Genomic DNA, 23,384 nt, shown 5'->3' with positions numbered 1-23,384 from the left:
CAACATAAAACAATATTGTGGCTTGTACCACATACACTATGTATTCACATAATACACCATACAGCTACAAAGAGAGAGACTGAACAGAAAAAAAACAGCTTTTTACATACTGCATACTTGACATGAAAAAAATAGAACCAAGAACAATTTCAAACTCAAAAAGGAATGTAGCTGCCAGTTGTGTTTTTTTGTTTGTTTTCTTTTCATATGGGGCAGGATTTAAGCTATCCCAACTTTGGAGAGTGGACAAATTGGGTGATCAGTAAAGATCAGTATTGAGAGTGGGGTATACATTGTGATAATGTGTGTGTGTGTGTGTGTGTGTGTGTGTGTGTGTGTGTGTGTGTGTGTGTGTGTGTGTGTGTGTGTGTGTGTGTGTGTGTGTGTGTGTGTGTGTGTGTGTGTGTGTGTGTGTGTGTGTGTGTGTGTGTGTGTTGGTGAGGAGTGAGAAAGTAAGTAAAGAAGTGCCTGAGGGAGAAACAGATGGAGGGAGTAAGTACACAATTGCTATGCTGTTATTGTTCCAATATCTTCACATCCCCCCTCATCATAGAAATGTAAAACATACTCAAAAACAATAGCTTCTGGTGCATACACTGCACCAAGTATTCAATCAAGATAACAGTCTGTTCACTTCAATATAATATGATTCTTCAATCCTCATACCTGTTACAATGAGAATAGATTTCCTTTTCAAGTACCTTATGGGATGAGGATAAATAAAGAATATGACTGTTTGACTGTTTTTTTTTCTTCCAACAGATTCTGAGTTTACTGCCTTGCACATGACTGAGAATTTCCCATAAATTCAGCACCAGAACAGTTTCCCATCCGTTGAAAACTGCCATATTCAAAGAATAGTTCTCTTGACATTCAAAGAGCTCAGAAAAATATTGGTATCAATATCGATAATAATTTTTCCCACAATTCCACAGTGAACTTGGGGGGGTAGCACCATAGCACCAGCCTGCCCCCCAGTGCCTTCATGGGAGAGGGCTCCGTAGAGCACCAACTGCCATCATTCACTTCAGACTTGTATAGAAATTTATAAAATTAAAAAATTCATATACAGTATATATGATCAGCACCCATTATTATATAGATCATAAATATTACTGAATCAATATAACTGTGTGGAATGTGGCTCATGCATTGCTGTTATCTGGGGGGGGGGGGGGGGGGGGTCTTACTGTGAGAGTACAATTTGAACAGTATCATGAGAAGTGAGACAAAGGAGTCAGAGTCCTGTTGATCATGTCTGTGACCATCTATGACAATTAACAAAAGACAATAATTACAAACTAACTACCTGGTTATCATCTGCTGTCTTCCATAAATGCACCGCGCTGCACCTTTAGTTTGGTACTACAAGTGTTAAGTTGTCATGGTTTTCATAACGGTACATCCTTACTACTGTTATCATCACTATCATTGATAATAATCAACAAGCACATTTAAAAAACAAGTACGGTGGCAACCTCTCTCACCTGATAGTCTAACACAAGGGGACAAGATGGCTGGGCTATATAACCTCACTCTAGATCTCACACACAAGCACTTCTGATTTGGATTCTGCCACCACTCATGGATTAAAAACATATCTCAACAGTTCTCAGAGTGTTTCAGACAGACTCATACTCTCTGGGTGGCCTGATTAGGGTCAATCGCTTCTCATGAAGGGGGGCCTGGTTGCTGTCAGAGGTATTGTGTAGTACAGTACTTATGAAAGCAGGACAGCAGTATTATTAATAAGTACGGTATACATTTACAGACACAACACATTAGAATCAGTTGTGTTGTTTTCTGCTGATAAGGGCTGACAAGCTGAATGGACAAAAAATCCACAGAATCATTCATGATTTAGTCATTATCCCTCACCAGTTAAATAATCTTACCTAAATATTTAAATATTTACATTTGTTATCACTCTCTCTCTCTCTCTCTTGAGAAAATTCCAAAAAACAAAAACTAAGCTTCAAGTTGTCAATAATCCGTTCTTTTTTTTAAAATTAAAATCAAGATTAAAAGTGCTTTTATAAAATCTTTTCTTCTGTATGTACAATTTGTATTAGCTATAGCAGAAAAAAAAAAAAAACAATAACATCAACAACAATCATCATCATTAGTATCATATAATAAATAAGAATAAAAAAGTGGATTCAAATGAGTTATGTAGACGGAGCACACGAAGGGGGCTGTGGACAAACGCATGTTTCTGTGCCCTCAGTGGCCACTTTGTGTTGCGTGTTGAAGCGTGTTGTGACCGTGACCAGTGTCTCTACAACATGAGGTACAGAGAGCTCTAGAGCCCCTGAAAAGCACCAGGGTTTCTCAGAAATAAGCACCAAGCAGACCATGGCCACGCTGTACGCCTGGTGCAGCCCTGGAGCACGCACGCACGCATGCACACAAACGGGCACGCACGCATGCACACAAACACTCACACGGGCACGCACACACTCGCACACACTCACACACACACACTCACTCACACACACACACTCACTCACACACACACACACACACACACAAAGCTAAGAGCTGGTTACAATGTGATGCTTTGTGGCCCTCATAGCCCCTCAGAGGAGTCCAGGCTCCAGGGCTCGGAGTGTTGAACCCTGCGTGGTAGGGGGCCAGTGGTGGACCTACCCCTGATTAGCACCAACTCCCGGGGGATAACTGTCCCTTGTTTAAGACCAGGCTGACCCCCACCACTGAGAAATGACTCCAGCCTCCCGCTGTATCTACAGGACAGACCTTGATGGATGGATGGTGTTGCATTAGGAGGTCATGCTGTAGACCGACAGGGCCAGGGGCCTCAATAACATGTGACAGCACTGCTCACAAGCAAACAGACTGAGGGTCTTTGTGCAGGGTGGTAAATCTGACCAACATCCTCTATGGATCTCTTTCAGCATAGCCCTGTATGGTGCACTGTGATCAAGACAACAAAGGCTCCACACTAACTGTAAAACATGGCGTGAGACATCCCCTTTAAAGCTCACTTGAGACATGACCTTTAAAGCCCACTGACTGAGGGCACCAGAGGCAGCCATGATGGCTAGACCAGGTCTTACTGGAAACGCACCCACTGTAGCTCGGCCTCAAAGCCACAGCACCACATACGGTATAAGCAGGACTGAGTCACAGCACCATATACAGTATATAAGCAGGACTGAGTCACAGCACCATATACAGTATAAGCAGGACTGAGTCACAGCACCATATACAGTATAAGCAGGACTGAGTCACAGCACCATATACAGTATAAGCAGGACTGAGTCACAGCACCATATACAGTATAAGCAGGACTGAGTCACAGCACCATATACAGTATATAAGCAGGACTGAGTCACAGCACCATATACAGTATAAGCAGGACTGAGTCACAGCACCATATACAGTATAAGCAGGACTGAGCCCTTCTCGTGCCAGTGTGTGTAGGGAAAGTACCAGTATGTATATGGGGGTGCCAGAGGCGTTGCTGTCTAGTGTCCACACACTGTTCCCATCACTGTGTCTCAGGTATCAGTGGTCGGTGTGCTGGGCGTTAGGATGACCTATGATAGCAGTAAGGCATGGCTTTGCGCTGGGTGACAACAGCCTGTCAATTAGGTGTGTACTGTTAATGGATGTGTGCACCATTTAAAAAAGGGGGGGAGGGGGTCACTGCTGCCCTCTAGAGTTTACAATGTGAAGTGCTCACCCCTCATGGGAGGATTCTGCCAAAGGAAGAGATTAGGACTTCTAGTGCCTGTTGTTCTGTTCACTCCTGGTCTGTGTTAAGAGCACCCTTATTCAGCATCAAGTGCCACGAGGAAGAGAGGAAATGGAGAGACATCCCTGGGAAAGGAAGAGGAGTGGAAGTGAAGCACCAGTAGTGAGGTGGAAAATGGAGGAAAGAGGAGCCCTTCTCCTCATAGCAAGGCAAGCAGGAGGAGGAACCAGGAGCTTTTTCTATTTTGTATTTAAAAGGACATTTTGAGACAGCATGAAAGATCTTTCTAGAAACGTTCCACTTGCATTGTGGGATGGATCAAAGAAGTAGCTGTTGCTGTGGAAGTTTCTTGACTCTATTTTGGTCATAATGATTAGCATTCATTGTCAAGCCTGTTTGGTAAAACCTCCTTCTCCTGTGTGTTTGGATTCACATGTTTGTGTCTTGCCATGCTGAGAAAGGCCCCTCCTCCAAATACAGGTTGAAATATGACAAAGGCCAAAGAAAAAAACAAAACAAAACAAAAGAGCACATTTCCACAAACATGGAAACAACAAAGCAAGACTTGACCGAGAGGCAGACTCCTCTTAAAAAACAAACAAAAAACAATCACATCATTAATAATAACAACAATATCAAAAAACAAAACAAATCATTGTCTTCATAATAATAATAATAATAACAATACCTGTAATAACAACATTGACAGTAACAATAGCAATCATAATCATATCGATAATAATAGTAATAATTAGGAATCGTTAAAATTCTATGACGAAAGGAGAAGAGATGGAGGAAGAGCACCACAGGCAGTGTGTCTGTTAGGGGGGTTGGGAGGGGAGTTCCCCCAAACTGCTGCCTGACATGAGGTAAAAAACAAAACAAAGAGTCACGAGGAAAACCAGTCCTCCCTCCTTCTATTCCAGCTGACAAGAGAAAGAGAACACAGATTGAGGATTGAGAGACACAGGGACTGAGGGAGAGGTGAGATACCCATCCCTGCTCACCCCTCTCTCTCCACCACTCTACAGCGCCAGTCTGTGTGTGTCCGCCCGTCCGTCCGTCCGTCCGTCCGTCCGTCCGTCCGTCCGTCCTTCTGTCCTCACACAAAGTGGCTGTAGGGCCCAGTGACCTGGGTGAAGGCGTAGGGGGACACAGTGACAGTGGAGGTGGTGTGCATTGTGGGGCCATGCCGCGTCACGGGCCCCTCTCTCTTGTCCTTGGTCTGGCCTGGTCCTGGACTGGCCATGGCTCCAGCCGCCGCCGCCCCGTACTTGCGTTTCTTGCCGTAGGCCTTTATCTCCTCCTGGGAGAGGCCCAGTAGAGCGGCCTCCTGCTGCCGCTGCCGCGCCCGCTCTGCGTGCAACTTCATCTTGGCCTCCCACAGGGCCAGGCCGTGGACGGGCTGGTTCAGGTTCTTGTGCTGGTAGAAGACCAGGGAGATGCGTGTGGGGTGGGAACGGTCGGGCCTCTTCAGCGGCGTGGTGGCGTGCAGCTCGCGCCGGGCGCACTCGATCAGGATGGAGCCATGGGCCGGGGCCACCGCCACCCCGCCGATGTTGGGGTCCAGGAAGTTATGTTCGCTGTCCGACCAGTCGTCTTCGTCGCACGGGTCGTGGCCTCTCTGGCTTTCGGCGTCACTCTCGGTCCGGTTGGGATCCCAGCAGGCCTGGGCGTCCGACTGCTGCAGGGCGTCAGGGAAGAGGCGGCCTTCTGGGGCCGGGGACGGGTTGCTGCCGGCCATTGAGCCTCCGCACGACTTCCAGGCGTTCTCCTGGAGCCCCAGGGGGGTAGAGCCTCGACTCTCCCCCGCCTTGGGCCACATCTTGTCGGGGAAGCCTCCGGCTGGGTTGCCGTACCCCATGGGCCAGGTCTTAGGCTGGGGGCTGGGAGCAGGGCTTTCCCAGTGGTGGGGGGTGCCTGGGTGTGGGGAAGGAGAGGGGGAAGGGGAAGGAGAAGGGGCTACCTTCAGGGAGGGGGATGGGGAGGGGGCAGGGGAGGCCATAGGGGTGTTTGGGCCGGGGTAAGAGTTCCACTGCTGCTGCTGATGCTGCTGGGGGTAAGGGGAGGACTGTAGGGGGCGCTGGTGGAACTGCTGCTTGGCTGGAGTAAAGGGAGAGTCCGGAGGGCCTGGTTTGGGGTTACCGTCCCAGCTGTTGGCCATCATGCTGCCGTTGGGCTTGTGCCCGGGCCAGGCCTCAGGCTGTGGGGTGGTGCTGCCAGTGCCCTCGTACACGGGTACGTCCATGGGCTCCTGCTTGATGACGGGGGTGCCTCTGTGGGAGGCCTCGGAGGAGGCCGAGGGGGGCCGCGATTGGCTGAAGTCGGGCTTGTGGGGGTTTGCGCTACTGCGTTGGTTGGCTGCGTCTCCGTGCTGCTGCTCAGGGTGGCTGGGGTAGGAGTGAGCCAGTCTGGCCTGGAGACTTTGGACGTCTGGCTTCTTGTCCACGGGGGGAGGAGTAGCCTTGGCCCCGGGACCCGTTTTGGGCCAGGAGCCATTACGGCCCTCGTAGCCGAGGAGCTCAGGGGGCAAAAGTGCATTGGGGGGGTAGTTGTAGTAGCCGTAGGGCAGTGCCGGAAGATTGGGGTGGTAGCCGTTGACGGGGCCGGGGCCGGGGCCGGGGCCAGGTGCAGGGGGCTGGCCGTTGGAAGGGAGGCCGGGACCCCTTGCATAGTAGCCAGGGTAGGAGTAGACATTGTAGGGGTCTGCCTGTGCCTGGTGGCCCCCTAGTGCAGGGTAGTTGTACAGGGCTCCGTTGAAGGGCTGCAGACGCTCCACTGGCTCTTTCTTTATGGTGGGCTTCACCTCCTGTTTAGGGATTGCTAAGAAGAGACAAAGAGAAGGTAAGACTTGTGTAGATCACTGGTGATTATTGTCAATCTTATTTCCTTATGTCCTTGTCGTGACATTGTTCTAATCTAGTATTTTATATTAGTGGACCCCCAGGAAGACTAGTGGTTACTTCGGTGGCAGCTAATGGGGTTCCTAATAAAGAATAGTATGCTGTATAGAATGCTGAACCTTATAAATACAGTATGTTAACTGTAATGGTAAATGACCTACCAAGACCATATGACTGTCAACATACTATAAAGCTCACAGCAACCATAAAACCCACTAAATCACTCTTTGCTTTAAGGAGAGTTCCAAGGTCATCTCACCTTTATTATTGCCTTGCTGGGGATAAGGGGAGCCAGCGTGCTGGACCTCCATCTTGACGACTGTGGCCTTCTCCGGCGTCTCTCCCGCCGTGGCCGCCTTGTCCTGCTGCTTGCCTTTCTTCTTCTCCGAGGCGGCCTTCTTGGCCTCCAGGCGGCGCTGTCGGCAGGACTTGGCCGGTTCGGGCAGCTTGCGGACGGCGCGGCGGAAGTTTTCGAGCACCTGGATGGCGCCGGACTTCATCTTCTGCCGCTGGCCCTCCTCGCTGCCGTGTTCGTCGGTGAGAGAGACCTTGTAGAGGGGCAGCACGTGGAGCTGCTCGTCCTCAGGGATCTCCCCCACCTTGCGGTTGTCCTCTTTAGTCAGGGTGCACACCTGGGAGAGAGGCGGCGGGGAAGGGGAGAGAAGTAGGGACAAGGTTAGTGTCTGCTGAGTCATCATGTTGACGTTTACTGTAGAGACAGGGTCTCTCACAACTACCCCGGGAAACAGAGGAGGAGGAACAACCTAAGCACAACATAAACATGCACAAATAGAGTGAGAATGAGTGAGAGAGAAAGAGAGAGAGATAGACAGACAGACAGACAGACAGACAGACAGACAGACAGTAAGCAAGAGACAGAAAGAGCAATAGAGAGAGAAAGAGAGAGAGAGTCAGTATGTGTCGTACCACAGTGCAGCCGTTGTAGAGGTTGTGCTGGTCCTTGTGAGCGTGGGCACAGAAGTCCATGCAGGCGGTGACCCCAGAGAAGGGCCTGCCCTCCTCCAGACCCAGTCTGCAGTCTGGAGCCGTCGACTCATTCTGACACTGGAGGACAGACACACACACACGAGGGGAACAGGACGGGTCATGTACTGTACTAGATCTAGTGAAACACTGTGCTATACGCTTCGCAAAAAAAGCTTCTAGTTAGTACCAAAACATTTGTTGAAACCTTTCCACAGAGGATTCTAAATGGAAGCCAAAATGGTTTTTCAAAGGGTTCCCCTACACGGACAAATGAAGCACAAAAACACTTGGCTATTCTGATAGCAGTCTGAATGGAGTAAAAGTACACAGCAGAAACTGGATAATGGATATTATTCACACTGACAGACAGTGAATAGTCTCTTCCCTGCCTCCCTGGCGCACGCACACATGAGCGCACGCACACACGCACACACGCATGCACACACACACACACACACACACACACACACACACACACACACACACACACACAGACAGACAGACAGTGAGTGGTCCCTTCCCTGTACTGTGTACCCATTCCTTGTAACCGGAGCAGGTGGGGAGGACAGGGTCACAGGCCTCTGCAGTGGCTGGTGAGTTACTGCTACAGCCTCTACATCAGGCTACAGGGAGGCCTGTGTGTGTGTGTGTGTGTGTGTGTGTGTGTGTGTGTTTGTGTGTGTGTGTGTGTGTGTGTGTGTGTTTGTGTGTGTGTGTGTGTGTGTGTGTGTGTGTGTGTATGCATGCATGCCCTGGGACACACTTTCCCCAGGAGGTAGGTCTTACCTGGTTACTGTAGGCTTTTGGGGCCAGTTGTTTGTACAAGGGAGCCAACTTTGTCGCCAGTTCCTGGAAGTTATCCCTGAGATGATCCTCCTGAGAGAAAACACAGCAGAGCACACAGGTCAGGACAACACACATCACCATAGCACCCTGTTGATTCACTTTGACTGGTGTTATTCATATGAAGGCGCTCTGGAGGTGGCAACCGGATGTTCCATTCGTAAAGCGAAATAAAGTCGGAAAACAAAGGCAAAGAACTAAGCCTTTAATATTGTTGACATTTCAAGGCTTTCAAGGTCTTAAAGGGACACTTCGCAATTTTGGAACCTCATATTTGTTATGTCTATAGCACAATACCAGTGTCTCCATAAAAAAAAACGGTGAAGTGTTCCTTTAAATGGTGCAGATCACTACATGCTTACCTCTTCGGGGCGTTCTCCTTGCAGTCTGAACTTGCGGGGTATTTTGCTTCGGGCGTACTTGCAGCCGTTGAAGTACATGCTCCAGGAGCAGCCGAAGGAGAAGGAAGCACCGCACCTGTCAGGGTCCTTGCCTTGGCACGCACACGTACGGCTGCAGGGGGCACCAGAGAGCACAGACACAGTCAGCACCATTCAACCCCATCAGACCCCAGACACATTCATCATGAAGGGGCCACGTTATAATGCATACATTTCTGCGGAAATCCTCCATTGATATGAAGGCACGACTTGACCAAACAAGTCTTCGTGACTGTCCTATATGTGTTCAAGAATGAGCCTGTCTCGAAGTCTTGAAGTTTTCCACCATATTCATTCCGCCATGGCGAAACCATTGCCGCCACAGCCCCCCCCCCCCCCCCCCCAAAAAAAAACCCTCAACAAAAGAAAACGCAGCGTAGGACTTTGCTCTTAACTTCGGTATGGGTTCGGTATGCCAGGCGTTCTCCTGGAGTTCTCCTGGAGCTACAACGACTGCCTTATGACATATACGGCGCTTACGATTTCAAAGGCAAGCATGTTCAGCACATGAGGGGGTTGGGGGGGTCGGGGGGGGCGGTCAGCCAGAGACCCTCAGTCACTCACTCGTCATTGAGGCCACAGCGACGGGTGGTGGGGTTGCCGAATTTGGTGAGGGTGGTGGAGACCTCGTGGTACAGCTTGTCGCCGAGCATCCGCGGCACGCCCTCCCACGCCATGATGAGGATGATAATGTGGGCGTTGGCACAGTGGTGACCCGTCCGGTGGCGTACCAGACACAGCAGCTTCTCTGCCTCGCAGCTGCGGCGCATCACCTGGGAGAGGAGGAGGAGGAGGAGGAGCGAGGGAGAGAAGAGGGAGAGAGGGAGGCAGGAGGAGGTGGAGAGAGAGAGAGAGAGAGTTAAGAGCTAGACTTTACCCTTCTTGTCTCCACCATACCCTCCACCCCACACCCCCCCCCCCCCCCCCCCACACACACCTCATGTCTGTCAGCCACTAATGGCCTCTAAGCATGGTGGTTGTTTCTGAATCCATAAAGCCATTAGTAGGGTGTCTGAGAGGGTGAGGGGGGGGGGGAGAGGGGAGGGGGGGGGTGAGGCCACCAGCTGGGAGGGGGGAGGGAGGGACCCCACCTGGCTGTTTTACACTCTGCAAGGTGTCTCCATATAGTACACATCATTACCGCCTGCGCCTGTAACTCTCTGTGCCTTGTAAATCTCTGCTGCTCCTGATTGGTTGTCAGAGCTCTCTCAGTCTCTCTCTGTACAGAAGTCATTCCTTGACTCGTGTCTCTTGGGTGTGCAATGTACAGCAGCGAAAAACCGACGTTTGCGTATCGTCCGATTGGTTACAAATGTCCGAGAACGACAGCCTGTCATTCTCAATGGTTTGGCGGTTGCCCGTACTTAGGTTTTTTTTCATGTTACGTGTTAACGTTTTCTGTGGGATTCGTTTGTTTCATTCGTTTTTGGTGTAGGCTGAGGACGAGTGTGTTGAGTGGGGTTGGGTGGAGTGGGTCGTGCAGGAGGTTTTCTGGCACTCACCCACTTGGCGATGGGACATCCCTGAGAGCTCTTCCCTTCCCTGCCCGTGTAGAGCACCTTCTCGATGCGGACCGCTTCACCCTTCTCTCCGTACCTACACACAGGAAAAGAGGAGATGTGAGCAGATAGGCAGTGTATCTTCCAGAACAAAAGGAAGATTTCGTTGTAATACTGTTAATATCCAAGAATGAATTTCGTTCTGCACTGCCATGGTTGATACGCGAGCCTTTGGACTCCCGTGTGAGTTGGACAAGTCCAGAGAAAACTCATCAAGTCAAACCACAGCCTCGCTGCCCCTCGCTGGCCAGCTGGCTCTCGCATGTCTGTTGATATTCACAGAGGCATGGCACTTACAAACCAAGCCCAATATAACCATCCCAAAAACAGAGTTAGCCAGTGTGTGTGTGTGTGTGTGCGCGCGCGCGTGTGTGCATATGTGTGTGTATGTGCTTGTGTGCGCGTGTGTGCGAGTGTGTGTGTATGTGCTTGTGTGCGTGTGTGCGTGCGTAGGTTTGCTTCTGTGCGTATGCGTGCGTGTATGTGCTTGTGTGCGTTAGTCAGATGTTCACTCACAGCTCAACCTTTCCCCCTGCCTGCATCATACCTGTCATTTTGATCATGCGCCACCCCTGAACGGGTCTAGCATGGCTAACACATGTGGTTCTGGTGAATAAGAATCCATTCAGAGATCATCAAACAGTGGGAGGGGAGTGGGCTCTCTCTCCACAGGGGTGGGCCGTGAGGGGGTTCAAAGGTGGAGCAGGAGGTCAGCCTAGAGACTATGGAGGGCTTTAGTTCTTACGTCACCTCTCAAACAAACAAAGGGAGGCCCCCCCCCACCCCCCCCTCTACCCACAACCCCCCCCACTCACTCTGCCCTCTCAGGCGACTGATGAGTCACTGCTCTAAAGAAATAGAAATGCCTCTCACAATATGACCAGTCACTCTCTGGCTCAGGCCCTAGTCAGCAACGCGTGGGACCCAAGCGGTCGACCACGTTGAATCAGCAAAAAAACCGTGCCCATCTAAACCACTGTGGTGGCCAATGAGCTACTCCTGTCTGCTCATACATAGCCTGACTCTTAACGGCAGTGAATTGGTATATGTGGTTAAAGGATATGTTCCGATTTCTGGAAGTAAATCTCGGGTTTTGGAGCCTTTGTTCCTGGTTACGTAATTGCCCCAATCACTTCCATTGTAGGCTCATGAAGGGTATCGCTGATGCCGGTAAAGTCGCTCAAAAACAAGCGAATTCGCATCCAGTGTCTGTACTCTTCTATGGCACGCCATTTACATCCAAATTGGAGATTTGGTTCCAAAAATCTGAATGTATCCTTTAAGTGAATGTTTACTTCCCCTGCAAATTAATCCATGCTTGCCTCTCCACCTCTCACTCTTTTAAACTCTCCCCCTCCCTCTCCCTCTCCCTATCTCTCTCTCTCTCTCTCTAAGGGATTAACACACATCTCTCCCCTTTCTCTCACTCGTTGCCTCTCCCCTCTCATTCACATTCCATTGTATCTTTCTCTTCCTATGTATCTCTTCTGTTCCTATCATCCATCTCTTCCTATCATCTCATCTCTGTGCCTAGTTATCTTCCCTCCTGTTCTGCTGATGCTGATATTTCCTGTTCCATCCTATTGGATTCTGGGTCAGGGATTCCCTGGGGACAGGATCAGAGGAGTGGGGGAGGGGGGGAGCGGAGGAGAGGAAAGCAGAGGGAGAGCTGGGAGAGTGATGCTAGCTCACAGCTGTGAGTGGGTTTGGTGCCAGGGCTCAGCAGCCCCACACAACCTCCAGTTCACAAGAAGGGAGACAGATAGAGAGATAGAGAGACAGATAGATAGATAGATAGATAGATAGATAGATAGATAGATAGATAGATAGATAGATAGAAAGAGAGAGAGAGGGGGGGGGAGAAGGGAGGTAGGGAATGTCAAGGAGAGTTCTGGTTTGGGAGAAATAGACGGGCGGTCAGGGAGAGCTGTGGCTCATAGCTCCAATACGTCTCAAACGCCTTTTGTTTTGGGGTCGTGAGGTTTTTCTGTTATTTCCTCTGGCCTACTCCAGATGTCTCACCTAGTCTCCATCAGCTCTCGTACGGAGGCCACAGTTGGCCCGGAGCCCAGGTGATTGTAGTAGGGCCCCTCGTCCTTCTCCAGGATTTGTTCTATGAGGAGGAGAGAGAGAGAGAGAGAGAGAGAGAGAGAGAGAGAGAGAGAGAGAGAGAGAGAGAGAGAGAGAGAGAGAGAGAGAGAAAACAGAGGTTAGGACATGACATGACCTCCATCCATACATTACACTCTTTAAAAGGTGCTCTCTAGAACCATTAAGGGTTCTTGGGCTGTCCCTTTGGGAGAACCCATTGAAGAACCCTTTTGGCTTCCTTGTAGAACCTTTTCCACAGAAGGGTTCCTCACAGGGTTCTCCCAAAGGGACAGCCGGTAGAACAATGTGTAAGTACCTCAAGATGCAGGATCAGAGCTAAACAATCTCACTGCACTACAACTAGGTACCCGTTCACATCTAACAGGGCACAGAGGTAAAGAGGAACCCTGGCTAGATGTGACCATGTTGAGTCACACACACATTTCTTCTAGACAGTGACTATATCACTGGGTGAGTAGAGTAGAGCAGTGGGTGCATGGGTGGGGGCTCTATGCACAGAAGAAGCAGAGCTGTTTGAGGAAGTGAGTGAGTCAAGATGTGTATGTGTGTGCGGTGTGTGTGTGTGTGTGTGTGTGTGTGTGTGTGTGTGTGTGTGTGTGTGTGTGTGTGTGTGTGTGTGTGTGTGTGTGTGTGTGTGTGTGTGTGTGTCTGGTTCAGAGGTAATCTAAGGTCACATACCACTGACAGTGCAGGGAGGCACCAAGGCGTGGTCAGAGGCTATGTAGGAGTGGCATGAATAAATTCTTGTGAAAATAGTTGTGTGAGGGGGAATAGTGGATCTCTTCTTTGAACAGCTGAGCAGAATGAAGTGTAGTAGAAAACCATGCTTTGCTTTGCTTTGTGTGTGTGTGTGTGCGTGCGTGTGTGGGTGTGTGTGTGTGTGTGTGTGTGCGTGTGCGTGTGTGCGTGCGTGTGTGTGCGCGCGCATGTGTGTGTGTGTGTGTGCGTGCCTGCGTGCGTGTGTGTGTCTGTAAGGGAGTCAGGTTCCACTGGCTGTTTTGGTGAGGTGTTGACAGGGGAGTGTGTAACTAGGCTTCGCTATGGAGACCCGTTGTCTGCTGGCCTTTGCTCTTAGTTACAGCACACAGCAAAGCAAGTGTTCTGTGCAGCTGCTCTCCCCCCGCTGAGCACACACTCAACTGTTTAGAGACAGACCGGCTCTGTTTACCGGGGCTCAACGTTTTCAAAAACTTTTCAATTAACAGACACTATGAGCCAGATTACACTAATGTCATGGAAACCTAACATAGGCCTACAGTCTGTCCCAGAGTATGTTTAGGTACAACTGAACATACGGTTCATCCTCTGCCACTAGTTGCCGCTATATACGGTTGCTACTGTAGGCTCGGGCAGGAATTAGAATTCACAAACCCAGTATGTTTTCCCTCCAAAATACCCCGGTATACCGTAATACCTTTTAGCAGACTTTCAACATGACTCAAACTTCCCTCTCTGGCATCGTTACCAGCCCAAATGTCCAATGTATGATCTTCTCTACCCCTTGCCCTCAGACAAGAGTTATTGATCATGCCTTGTGAAGCTTGTGTGCACGTTTGTAATTTGGAGGATGTTTATTAAACACATATTGGTGGGTGTAATAATAGCAAAACACAGGTGGAGACTGTATGGACGGTATTGACAGAAATAAACCGGTATAACCTTAAATACGGTATTCACCCAGTAATTTACACCTGCCTAACCTTAATGGGTTTTTTTGTATACTACACAATACAGTGTACTATATACATACTATCCATACTTCAGTAGCTATACACCAATACCCATGTCTTTCTTCTCTCTCTACCAGCAGACTCAGCAGTAGCCTGGTCAGGCTATGAGACTGTGTCCTAGACAGGGCCCTGGATTTGTATGTGTGTGTAAAGGGGTGTAAGTGTGTATACAGTATGTATATGTGTGTGTGTGTGTGTGTGTGTGTGTGTGTGTGTGTGTGTGTGTGTGTGTGTGTGTCTGTGTGTGTGTCTGTGTGTGTGTGTGTGTGTGTGTGTGCTTTGAGCCTGTGTCCTAGTCCTACTCTGTAAGACTGTGTCATAGTTCTACCCTTTGAGCCTGTGTCCTAGTACTACTCTGTGAGACTGTGTCAGAGTTCTACCCTTTGAGCCTGTGTCCTAGTACTACTCTGTGAGACTGTGTCAGAGTTCTACCCTTTGAGCCTGTGTCCTAGTACTACTCTGTGAGACTGTGTCAGAGTTCTACCCTTTGAGCCTGTGTCCTAGTACTACTCTGTGAGACTGTAGTCAGGGCCCTGCTCTGTCAGACTGTAGTCAGGGCCCTGCTCTGTGATGTGTGTCCTGGTCTAGTCCTCCTCTGTCAGACTGTAGACAGAAGGACAGAAGGGCCCTGCTCTGTGCTGTCTGCCAGCCGGACCCACACAACACAATGGGCTCCTTCTGCCGGGCTATTGTTCCTCCTGGCTCCCCCAGCGCCTTGCACTCTCACTGACTGTACAAGCCCAGTGCTTGCCGCGCCTCACACCCTGGCAACACACACATTCTCAGACGCACTCACCGGCTGTCCCGAGAGAGGAGCTGGAGCAGAAGTGATTGAACCACCTGATATAGGAGCTGTACACACTACGGCAACCCCAACTATACTGTGCTGGCTCGGGTGTTTCCCTTTCACATTGTCCTTTCTAGCGCTGATTCAGCAACTATGGCGGATGCGTAACCAGTCCAGCCCAGCACAGCTCAGCTAGGCTCAGCTCAGTTTGGCTCTGTAGTGTGAATCAGGGTAGAGTGTACTATAGTAACAGGTGCCGCCTTCATGCTGAGTGTGAATCGGTTTAAAGCTATACTGAACATACAGTAGTGTTTCTCATTGGGTCTCCTCTGAGGGAGATAAATACTCAATGTCCGCCCGCTAAAAGTACAGTGAAACGTAGAGCTTAACAGTCCTTCAAAGCTGTTTTTGTGTGTTTATAAATTATTCTGCACTTCATGTACTGCATCACACACTAACAGGGCCCACTAATGCACTTGTGTCACCTCGATGCTTAGTGTGTAGATCTATATTAAGGGCTGCTGTTCACTCACCCACACAGTCGCAGAGGGGGAACTCCGCCTGGGCGTTCTTGGCGGGGGTGTCTAGTAGACTCTTGGTTGGTGTGTCCAGGTAGCTGAAAGGTGACTCCAGGAAGCCTCGTAGGGAGGGTTCGGACGGAAAGCCGTCCTTCGTTGGGGTGTCAAACCCTCCCCCGTCCGAAGGGAAGCATGCTGTGGTGGAGAGGACGGTCAATCCCCCCGAGCTCTCGATCTTCATGCATTTGGAGAGCGGCATGGTGAAGGGGTCCTCCAGCATGCGGTGTTGGTGTTGCTGCTGCTCCAGGAGGGTCTCCTGGTGCAGGGAGAGAGGCAGGGCCCCCTCGGGCGGCTCCTCTGTGGGGCTCTCGGTGGAGGGCTGTGCGTTGGCTGCTTCACTTGCACTCCCTGACTCGTTGTTGTTGTCCACCTCCATGGTCTCCTCCTGGTCTGCTGGTGGAGGCGGTGCGGTAGTGGATGGAGGAGGAGCAGACGGGGCGCTGGATGGTGACGCGGGCCTCACTTGTCCTGAGTTAGTGTTAGGCTCAGACTCACTTGCCACTGGCTGAGCTATGGAGGTCTGCTCCAGGGCCTCTGAGGGTGAGGGGAATTCGGCCTCGAACTGGCACATCAGCTCCTCGAATTTGGGGTCCAGTGAGGTGAGGCCCGGTAGCAGAGAGGTGGTGGACGGAGATGTAGAGAAGGTCTGAGGTGTGGTGGCACTGATGGCCGGGGGGCTTTCTTTCTCCACCCGGGAGGGAGCCACGGGCAGAGGCTGAGGAGTGGTGGAGTCGGCAGGAGCAGCGGAGGTGGGTGCAATAGACGTGTTTATTAAAAGGGATTCCTGAGATTGGGCTGGGGCAGGGAGGCCCGCGGCAGCCTGAGTGGGGGGGTGAGCGAGGAGGGGCAGCGAAGGGAGAGAACCTGGGTGAAATAAGCTGGGCAGGGCTGCCAGGGCCCTGTTGTCCACAGTGAGGGGTGACGGTTTCTGTATGGAGATCTGACTGTGAGGCAGGAAGGTCGGCAGGGAGGCTTTCTGCTTGGTCTTCTTGATGACGATCTGCTTGGGTTTGGGCAGCGGGGGACCCTGCATGAGCATCCCACCCATGGGGTGCTGCTTGAGGAGGGGCGAGTTCTGGGTGCTCTTCTTCCTCTTGGGCTCCTTGGGCTCCTTGGGCTCCTGCTTGATGGCCACCGGGGGGAGGCCCTCAGGCCCCATCTGGGGCCACCACTTGCGCAGGTTCTGGCAGCCCTGCTGGGGCCTCTGAGGGGGGCAGAGGCCGGGGACGGGGACAGGGACGACGTTAGAGAAGAGGTTTCTCTTGTGGTGGAGGTGCTGTTGAAGTGCTGCCTGAGTGGAGTGGCGGATGGCGGCGCTGCCCGGGGACAGGGGCGGGTACTGCCGTTGCGGTGGCTGACCGTTCAGGAGGCCGTATCGGCTCATGGAGGCGCAGGCGGAGCCATTGTACTCGGAGGAGTCGGCTTCCTGCTTGATCCTGGGCATCATCCCCTTCTCGTTGTGATTGTGGTGGTGGGAGTGGTGGTGGACGGGGAGCTTGAAGGGCCCGTTGATGTACTTCCCACTGCTGTCCCCCAGCAGCTGTTTGAGCTCTGACATGGGGTCTGAGGAGGTCATCCAGTGGTTCCTCTGGTCGCCGCCCGCCCCAGGAGCCTGCTGCCACTGCTGGGAGTGAGGGTGGGGGTGGGGGCTGCTGGCTTGGGGGTGGCCCTGGCCAGGGAAGGGCGAAGTGGAAGACGGTAGAGGGGAGGTGTGGGGCGGCTGGCCCTGGGATTGGGGTCTGTGCTGCTCCCAAGACACCGGGGCCTGCTGGTTGGGGTAAAGTCCGGGAGGGACGGATTGTGACCGCGAGGAGAGGGGTCCGGGGGAGGAGGGGACCAGGCGTGTGGCGTGCTGGGGGTGGGTGTGGGGAGGGAGGTGCTGCGGGTGGGAGTGGGGGTGGGGGTGATGGTGGTGGTTGTGGTGTTGGAGGCTGGCGGAGGATGCCTGGCCCGGGAGGACCCCTGTCTGGGGGACGGTGGCAGACAGCTGGGTGAGGGCCTCGATGGCGATGGCCGTCTGCAGACTGACGTTCCTCTCCTTGGCGATGGACAGGACCTGGGGGGAGCAGGGGATGGGGGCCGGGGAGCAGGGGATGGGGCCTTGGTGTGGGCCGCTGGAGCCCTGCTGATGCAGGTGTGGTGGACAAGACGGAGGGTTACCTCCATTGACCTGGGGGTGGGGGTGGGGGTGTTGGTGGGACAGGGGCTGTTGTGAATGTGGCTGATGATGGGGAGCGTCGGTGGCCCTCTTGCCACAGGGCCCCACCTCCTGTTCGTCCCCGTTTGCCGCCTGTTTGATCCTCTTCTCCAGCCACTCCAGGTAGTCGGGGCAGTCGGGCCCGTCGCAGTTACAGTTGGGGGGCTTCTGGCCATGGCGCGCCTGGCTCAGGGCAGACTGCAGCGTGTTGAGGTCTTCAGGTGGTTGCGGGTGCGGGTGGGGGTGGGGGTGGGGGTGGCTTTCGCCCTCCGGAGGCCCTTCTCCTGACAGCCTGGCCTGAGCCTCTGACCCCTCTGCAGAGCCCATCTCCTGGTTGAACTTCTCGTATAGCTGGAGCTCAGGGTGGCCAGAGGAGGAAGAGGAGGAAGAGGAAGAGGAAGAGGGGGGCAGGGAGCCCACGCTGGCAGAGAAGGCCACCAGGTTGCGGGCGTCCTCCATGTCTGCCTGGTGAATGGAGGTACCAGGGGTCCTTCCACTGCTGCTCCAGCAGGGCAGCTGCTGCTGGGGGTGGGCAGCCTTGCCTCCATGTCCAGGAGCCCAGCCTTGCCCGGGAGGGATGCTTCCTGCCCCTAGCTGCTGCTGCTGCTCCATAGATGACCCTCTGCCATGCAAGGCACCACCCTCCTCGTCACTGGAGTGTCGGCTCACCCCATTGGTCGATTCCAGGCTCAGCGCGCCTTCCTCGAGGCGGTCATGTGACCCAATTTCCATCTGGCCTCCTCTTCTGGGGCCATCCACTGAACCCACGTCCAAAACGGTCTGAGAGAGGGGGAGAGAGAGAGAGATTAGAGGTCATATGAAACCAAATAACCAGGATAAAAGAGGCAGCAATATCGTATTCTGTAAAGGCCAGGTATCATGTTAACATAAACACCAAATCCCCAATAGATATCATACCATTATTATCATTTTTAACATGTTAACTACTGTTTTCTTAACACAATTTCAATCTACAGGTACTATAACACCACAGAAGCAACCCATTCACCAAGAGAGAGAAAGTCCTGAGAATTATAGAGTTCTGGCTAGAGTCCATTCCACACCTCATAGGTCTTGGTCTGAGTTTTCCTCTCTCCCTCTCCCCCTCTTTCTCTTTCTCTCTCACACAAAGTCAGCTCAGTTGGGTTGAGGAACTGAATTAACCGTGGCTTCCACAGAATGTTTTCATAATGAGCGAGTGTGACATCATTGCACGGTTACACACACACTCACACACTCACACACACAACTACACATCAGCCAGACCATTGAAAGGCTTACACCACAAACACTATGAACTACAAACCAGAGTACAGAAAGAGTAATACATTAGGAGCCGCATCCATTACCCTGTTTGTCTCAATTATTTAGTCTGCAGCCAAAGGTTTTATCTATATATTCAATATATTGTAGGCTCCAAAATGATAGTATTGTCTAAATTCTGGCAAGAAACACAGGGTTTCTGCTGATCCACATCACCACTCAGGAGAGTACTTCAACAGAACTGTGGCCAACAACTATCATTACCATGAGGCACCAGTATACACTGTGGATGAAAGTGGATGAAATACATGTGTGAAGGTTCAATAGAGGAGACTTGTAGGAGTGCATTGGAACTATCATAGCCACATGTGTGTTTATGGCCTATGTCATGGTATTCCTGAGTATAATATAAGGGGTCTTTACACACTACAGGTCTGAACCAAACCATACTGTGCTGGCTTGGGTATTTTCCCTTTCCAGCACTGTTTCAGCCACTATGGCTGATGCGTAACCAGATTAAGCCCACTACAGCTCAGCTCATCTTGATTTGGCCCTGTACTGTGTGTAAGGGCCAAATCACTAATACTAAGTGTATTCAATGACAGGCCATATACAGTACATCTCTACTATACACCTCTCCTTCCAGTGAGTCATGAGAAAACAGGTGTTAATGATGATGATGTGGTTTAACTTCCTCATCCCACAGACAGTATTGATAGGGATGACAGCACACTTACTGGACCTGAACAAGGCTTGAGACTGACTGGAACAGCATGGCGGGAATTTGGAGGGAAAAAGGAATGGTGATATTGTGACAGTGGAAAAAGAAGGCAATGCTAGATGTCAAAACACAACGTATTACTTGAAACACTCGTCATGACACTCACTTCAAAATAGATTTGATTCGCAACAGATCTGTTCTGGAATCGCCTAACGGCACAGATTAAATTCAAGACTCCATGCGCCGTCTTGTGACACTGACCTCACTTTTGGAGTTTTCAAAGGGATTTGCGTTATGTTTCCTATTAGTAAATGTATCTGAAAACATAAATGTTTCTGGATGTTCCAACTGACACCCCTGGACAGGGAGGTGATTTATTTCAACATAGCTAGCTCATTGACTTCCTCCTGTGGAGTCGACTGGAGAACAACAGCATGTCAATGGTGTGTCCAGGACACGCGGAGGTCCACATAAATTGACTGATGATTTGCCGTGTTTACCATAGAACAGCAAACAGAGACAATCCAAAGGCAAACACAGAGTCATAAAGATAGATGTAGCGACTTAAATACACAGTGTTCTTCTCGTTCATAGATAGATACATACAGGAGTTGTGTAAATAGACACCTATCAATGGCACACTGAACATTCAAATTATTATATAATTTGCTTAGACTCCGAACAGGCTGCAAGTGTTAACTCAACGATCAGCAAAAAAAAGAGGAAGTCTTGACTCATCATGTCACTATGGACTTGCAAGGACACTGACACTGAGGGCAATCCAGGTGAAAGGCAAGCCCTGCCCCACCAGACTGTATAGATAAAGCCTAAAACCTTGAGAGCTGAGACAGACTGAGGATTACACAGAGTAATAACAATATCCCCACCCGGTATCTAAATAGAGTACAGTGCTGTACACACAAGCCCCATGCCCCACCCCCATGGGGATCTAAACTAGCCTCTTGTCTTGTGTACATTGGTACTATCATCTATTACTTTCAGCAGAGAATAAGTTACAGTCTGTCGTTCTGGTTGACAGCGGAAGTAAGCAAGACCATCCTGCTTCCCCATAGTTTTGAATATATTGAAATGATCCTTTTGAAGTGTGTAATTATCGGACGAGCCGCTTGCTTGGGCCCTTTTGAATTCACCTTCTGTGCCTGGTGTCTGGTTGGGCTCCCAGGGGAACGGGCTTGAACAGCCGGCCTGCGATACGTGAGGCCCTGGTCTGCCCCATCAGACTGTAGACACACACGCACGCACGCACGCACACGCACGCGCACGCACGCACGCGCACGCACACACGCGCGCATCGTTACGCGCAACAGTCATGAGAACTGCAGTTGAAACAGCATGGTGGCCACAAGACTGCACAACCCACAATAAGTCACGTTGTCATTGCTCTCTTTTCCTCTTTTCTTCACACACTAACACTTTGTTTTGCTCTCTCACACACACACACACACACACACACACACACACACACACGCATAGAAGCAATTGTAGCTATGCCTCACACACCAGCTCAGTCTAAAAAAAAAAGAAAAAGTGGTACTTGAAATAAGTGGCAGGAGATTCACTGTACAAACATTTACTACGGTATCCCACACAATGACAACTGCCCTAACCGGTGAACTGGAAGATCGGATATAGATAAACGGCAAATAAGACCGGCATGGGTACAGACACACACACACACACACACTCTCTCTCTCTGTAAGCGCTGCGCTCACACACCTGCGGCCGCCTACCTACTGTACCCGGATGCCTCTGACAGTACAAGGCCACGTGCTCTGCCAACTATTTACAGCGTGCCAGGAGCCTTCTCTCTCTCTCTCTTTCTGTGCTCTCCTGCCAGGACACATTCACCCCCCCGCCCCCCCCACAACACACACACACACACACACACACACACACACACGGCACGCACCACACGGCGCTTCCAAAACATCAACACGCCCAACCTGAAGGGACTGCTCAACCTGTTAGACACCATCGTCTACAGAGACCAGAGCCCTTTAAACAAAACACACACACACACACACACACACACACACACACACACACACACACACACACACACACACACACACACACACAGCACCATCCTGCTGCAACTCTACCACCGGAGCAGAGCAGATGCCCCTCAAGGTTGACAACACAAAGCAACACAAAAAAAAACAACAAGGGAAGGAGGAGGGGGGGTGGGGGACATTGGGGGGGGGGGGACATTGGGGGGCATAATGCCTGAGAGTAGACAGCTGAACATAAATCCACACAGTTTAGACACACGACAACCCCCCCCCCCCCCCCCCTCTCTCCCTCGCTCCCCCTTCCCCTTCCTTCCCTTCGCCTCTCGCCGTCAAGAAATGTGAAGGGAGAGCCACCATGACAATAAAATAAAAAGCCAGCAAAGCAAAGAGCTGAGAGAGAGAGAGAGAGAGAGAGAGAGAGAGAGAGAGAGAGAGAGAGAGAGAGAGAGAGAGAGAGAGAGGTAGAGAGAGAGAGCCATGGCAGCTACTTACATGGGTCTAGACGTCCCTGACAGATGTAGAGGCGGTGTGTAACAGCGGCGGAGGGGAGAGGGAGAAGACAGAGAGGAGCATGGAATACAGGACGCGGGGTTAGTGGTGGCAGGAGAGGAGCCAGTAGCAATCTGGTGGAGCGTTTTTTTTCTTTCTTTTTTTTTTCAGTCAGTGCGGCACACAGGCACACAAGCGCCGACGTGCACACACACACACACACACTCACTCACACACTCACTCACTCACTCACTCACACACTCCACCCCCCCGCACGCACGCACGCACGCACACACACACACGCTCGCTCTCTGTCTCTTCGTACGGTCGTCGCTTTCCGTTCTCTCCCTTTTTCCTCTCCTCTCATTATCTTCCGCCGCTCCTCCCTTCCCTCTTTTCAATATCCCTTTTCTTTCTCTTACGCTCCCAGTCTGGTTCTTCTGGCAGCCCCCACCTTCTCCCTCCTCTCTCTCTCTCTCTCTCTCTCTTGCGCGCGCGCGCGCTCTCTCTCTCCCTCCTCCCCTCCCCTCTCGCTCAGTCTTTCCCTCCCTCTCCTCCCCCGCTCTCTTCTGTGTGTGCAGAGCGAGAGGCCATTATCTGAGGCACAGTGGGCACGTACGATGGAATGGAGGACTGTGCAGTGAGCGGAGAGAGAGCGAGAGAGAGAGAGAGAGAGGGGGGGGGGTGGACGCTAGCGGCAGCATTGGAAACAGCAGAGCAGTGCAGCAGTGCCAGATCTCTCCCTCTCTCTCTCTCCCTCTCTCTCTCTCTCTCTCTCAGATACACTCTTGAATACGAACACTCGGACTAAATAAGACCGTGTTGCGTTTTTTGTTGAGTATTACGTTCGATGTTTTTAGCCACATCTGAAATAGCCTAGTAAATGTGGAATATCTGAGAGCTGAACTGGTTTCAGGAGAGCGCAAGAGGCGACTGATCCCAAGCCGCCAGACTCGAGCGATCTCAGCCCCGCCGCGACGTCAACAAGGAAATAAAAAAAATAAAAAAGAGGAAAAGAAAAACA

The 23,384-nt window shown here is 51.3% G+C and overlaps 1 protein-coding gene across 5 annotated transcripts in view; it reads right to left on the bottom strand.

Moving 5' to 3' along the window:
* Window positions 1-302: 302 nt before the first annotated feature.
* Window positions 303-23,384, bottom strand: part of tet3 (tet methylcytosine dioxygenase 3) — a 42,085-nt gene continuing 19,003 nt past the window's right edge. For 4 of the 5 annotated variants that reach the window (XM_083673904.1, XM_083673902.1, XM_083673901.1 and 1 more), the window contains 9 exons: window positions 15,613-18,634; window positions 12,473-12,563; window positions 10,394-10,487; window positions 9,456-9,664; window positions 8,814-8,964; window positions 8,395-8,484; window positions 7,549-7,686; window positions 6,881-7,253; window positions 303-6,541 (listed from right to left, as the gene is read on the bottom strand). In XM_083673904.1, the coding sequence (XP_083530030.1) occupies window positions 4,821-6,541; window positions 6,881-7,253; window positions 7,549-7,686; window positions 8,395-8,484; window positions 8,814-8,964; window positions 9,456-9,664; window positions 10,394-10,487; window positions 12,473-12,563; window positions 15,613-18,586 (5,841 nt within the window). In that variant the 5' untranslated portion in view covers window positions 18,587-18,634 and the 3' untranslated portion in view covers window positions 303-4,820. Of the gene's footprint in view, window positions 6,542-6,880; window positions 7,254-7,548; window positions 7,687-8,394; window positions 8,485-8,813; window positions 8,965-9,455; window positions 9,665-10,393; window positions 10,488-12,472; window positions 12,564-15,612; window positions 18,635-22,363 lie in introns of all 5 variants that reach the window. The other variant, XM_083673900.1, reaches the window with a different exon arrangement.

Source organism: Argentina silus (assembly GCF_951799395.1).
Source record: "Argentina silus genome assembly, chromosome: 7".
Taxonomy (NCBI): domain Eukaryota; kingdom Metazoa; phylum Chordata; class Actinopteri; order Argentiniformes; family Argentinidae; genus Argentina; species Argentina silus.
The sequence above is the reverse complement of the archived record's forward strand: the minus strand, read 5'-3'. Positions and strand labels throughout refer to the sequence as shown.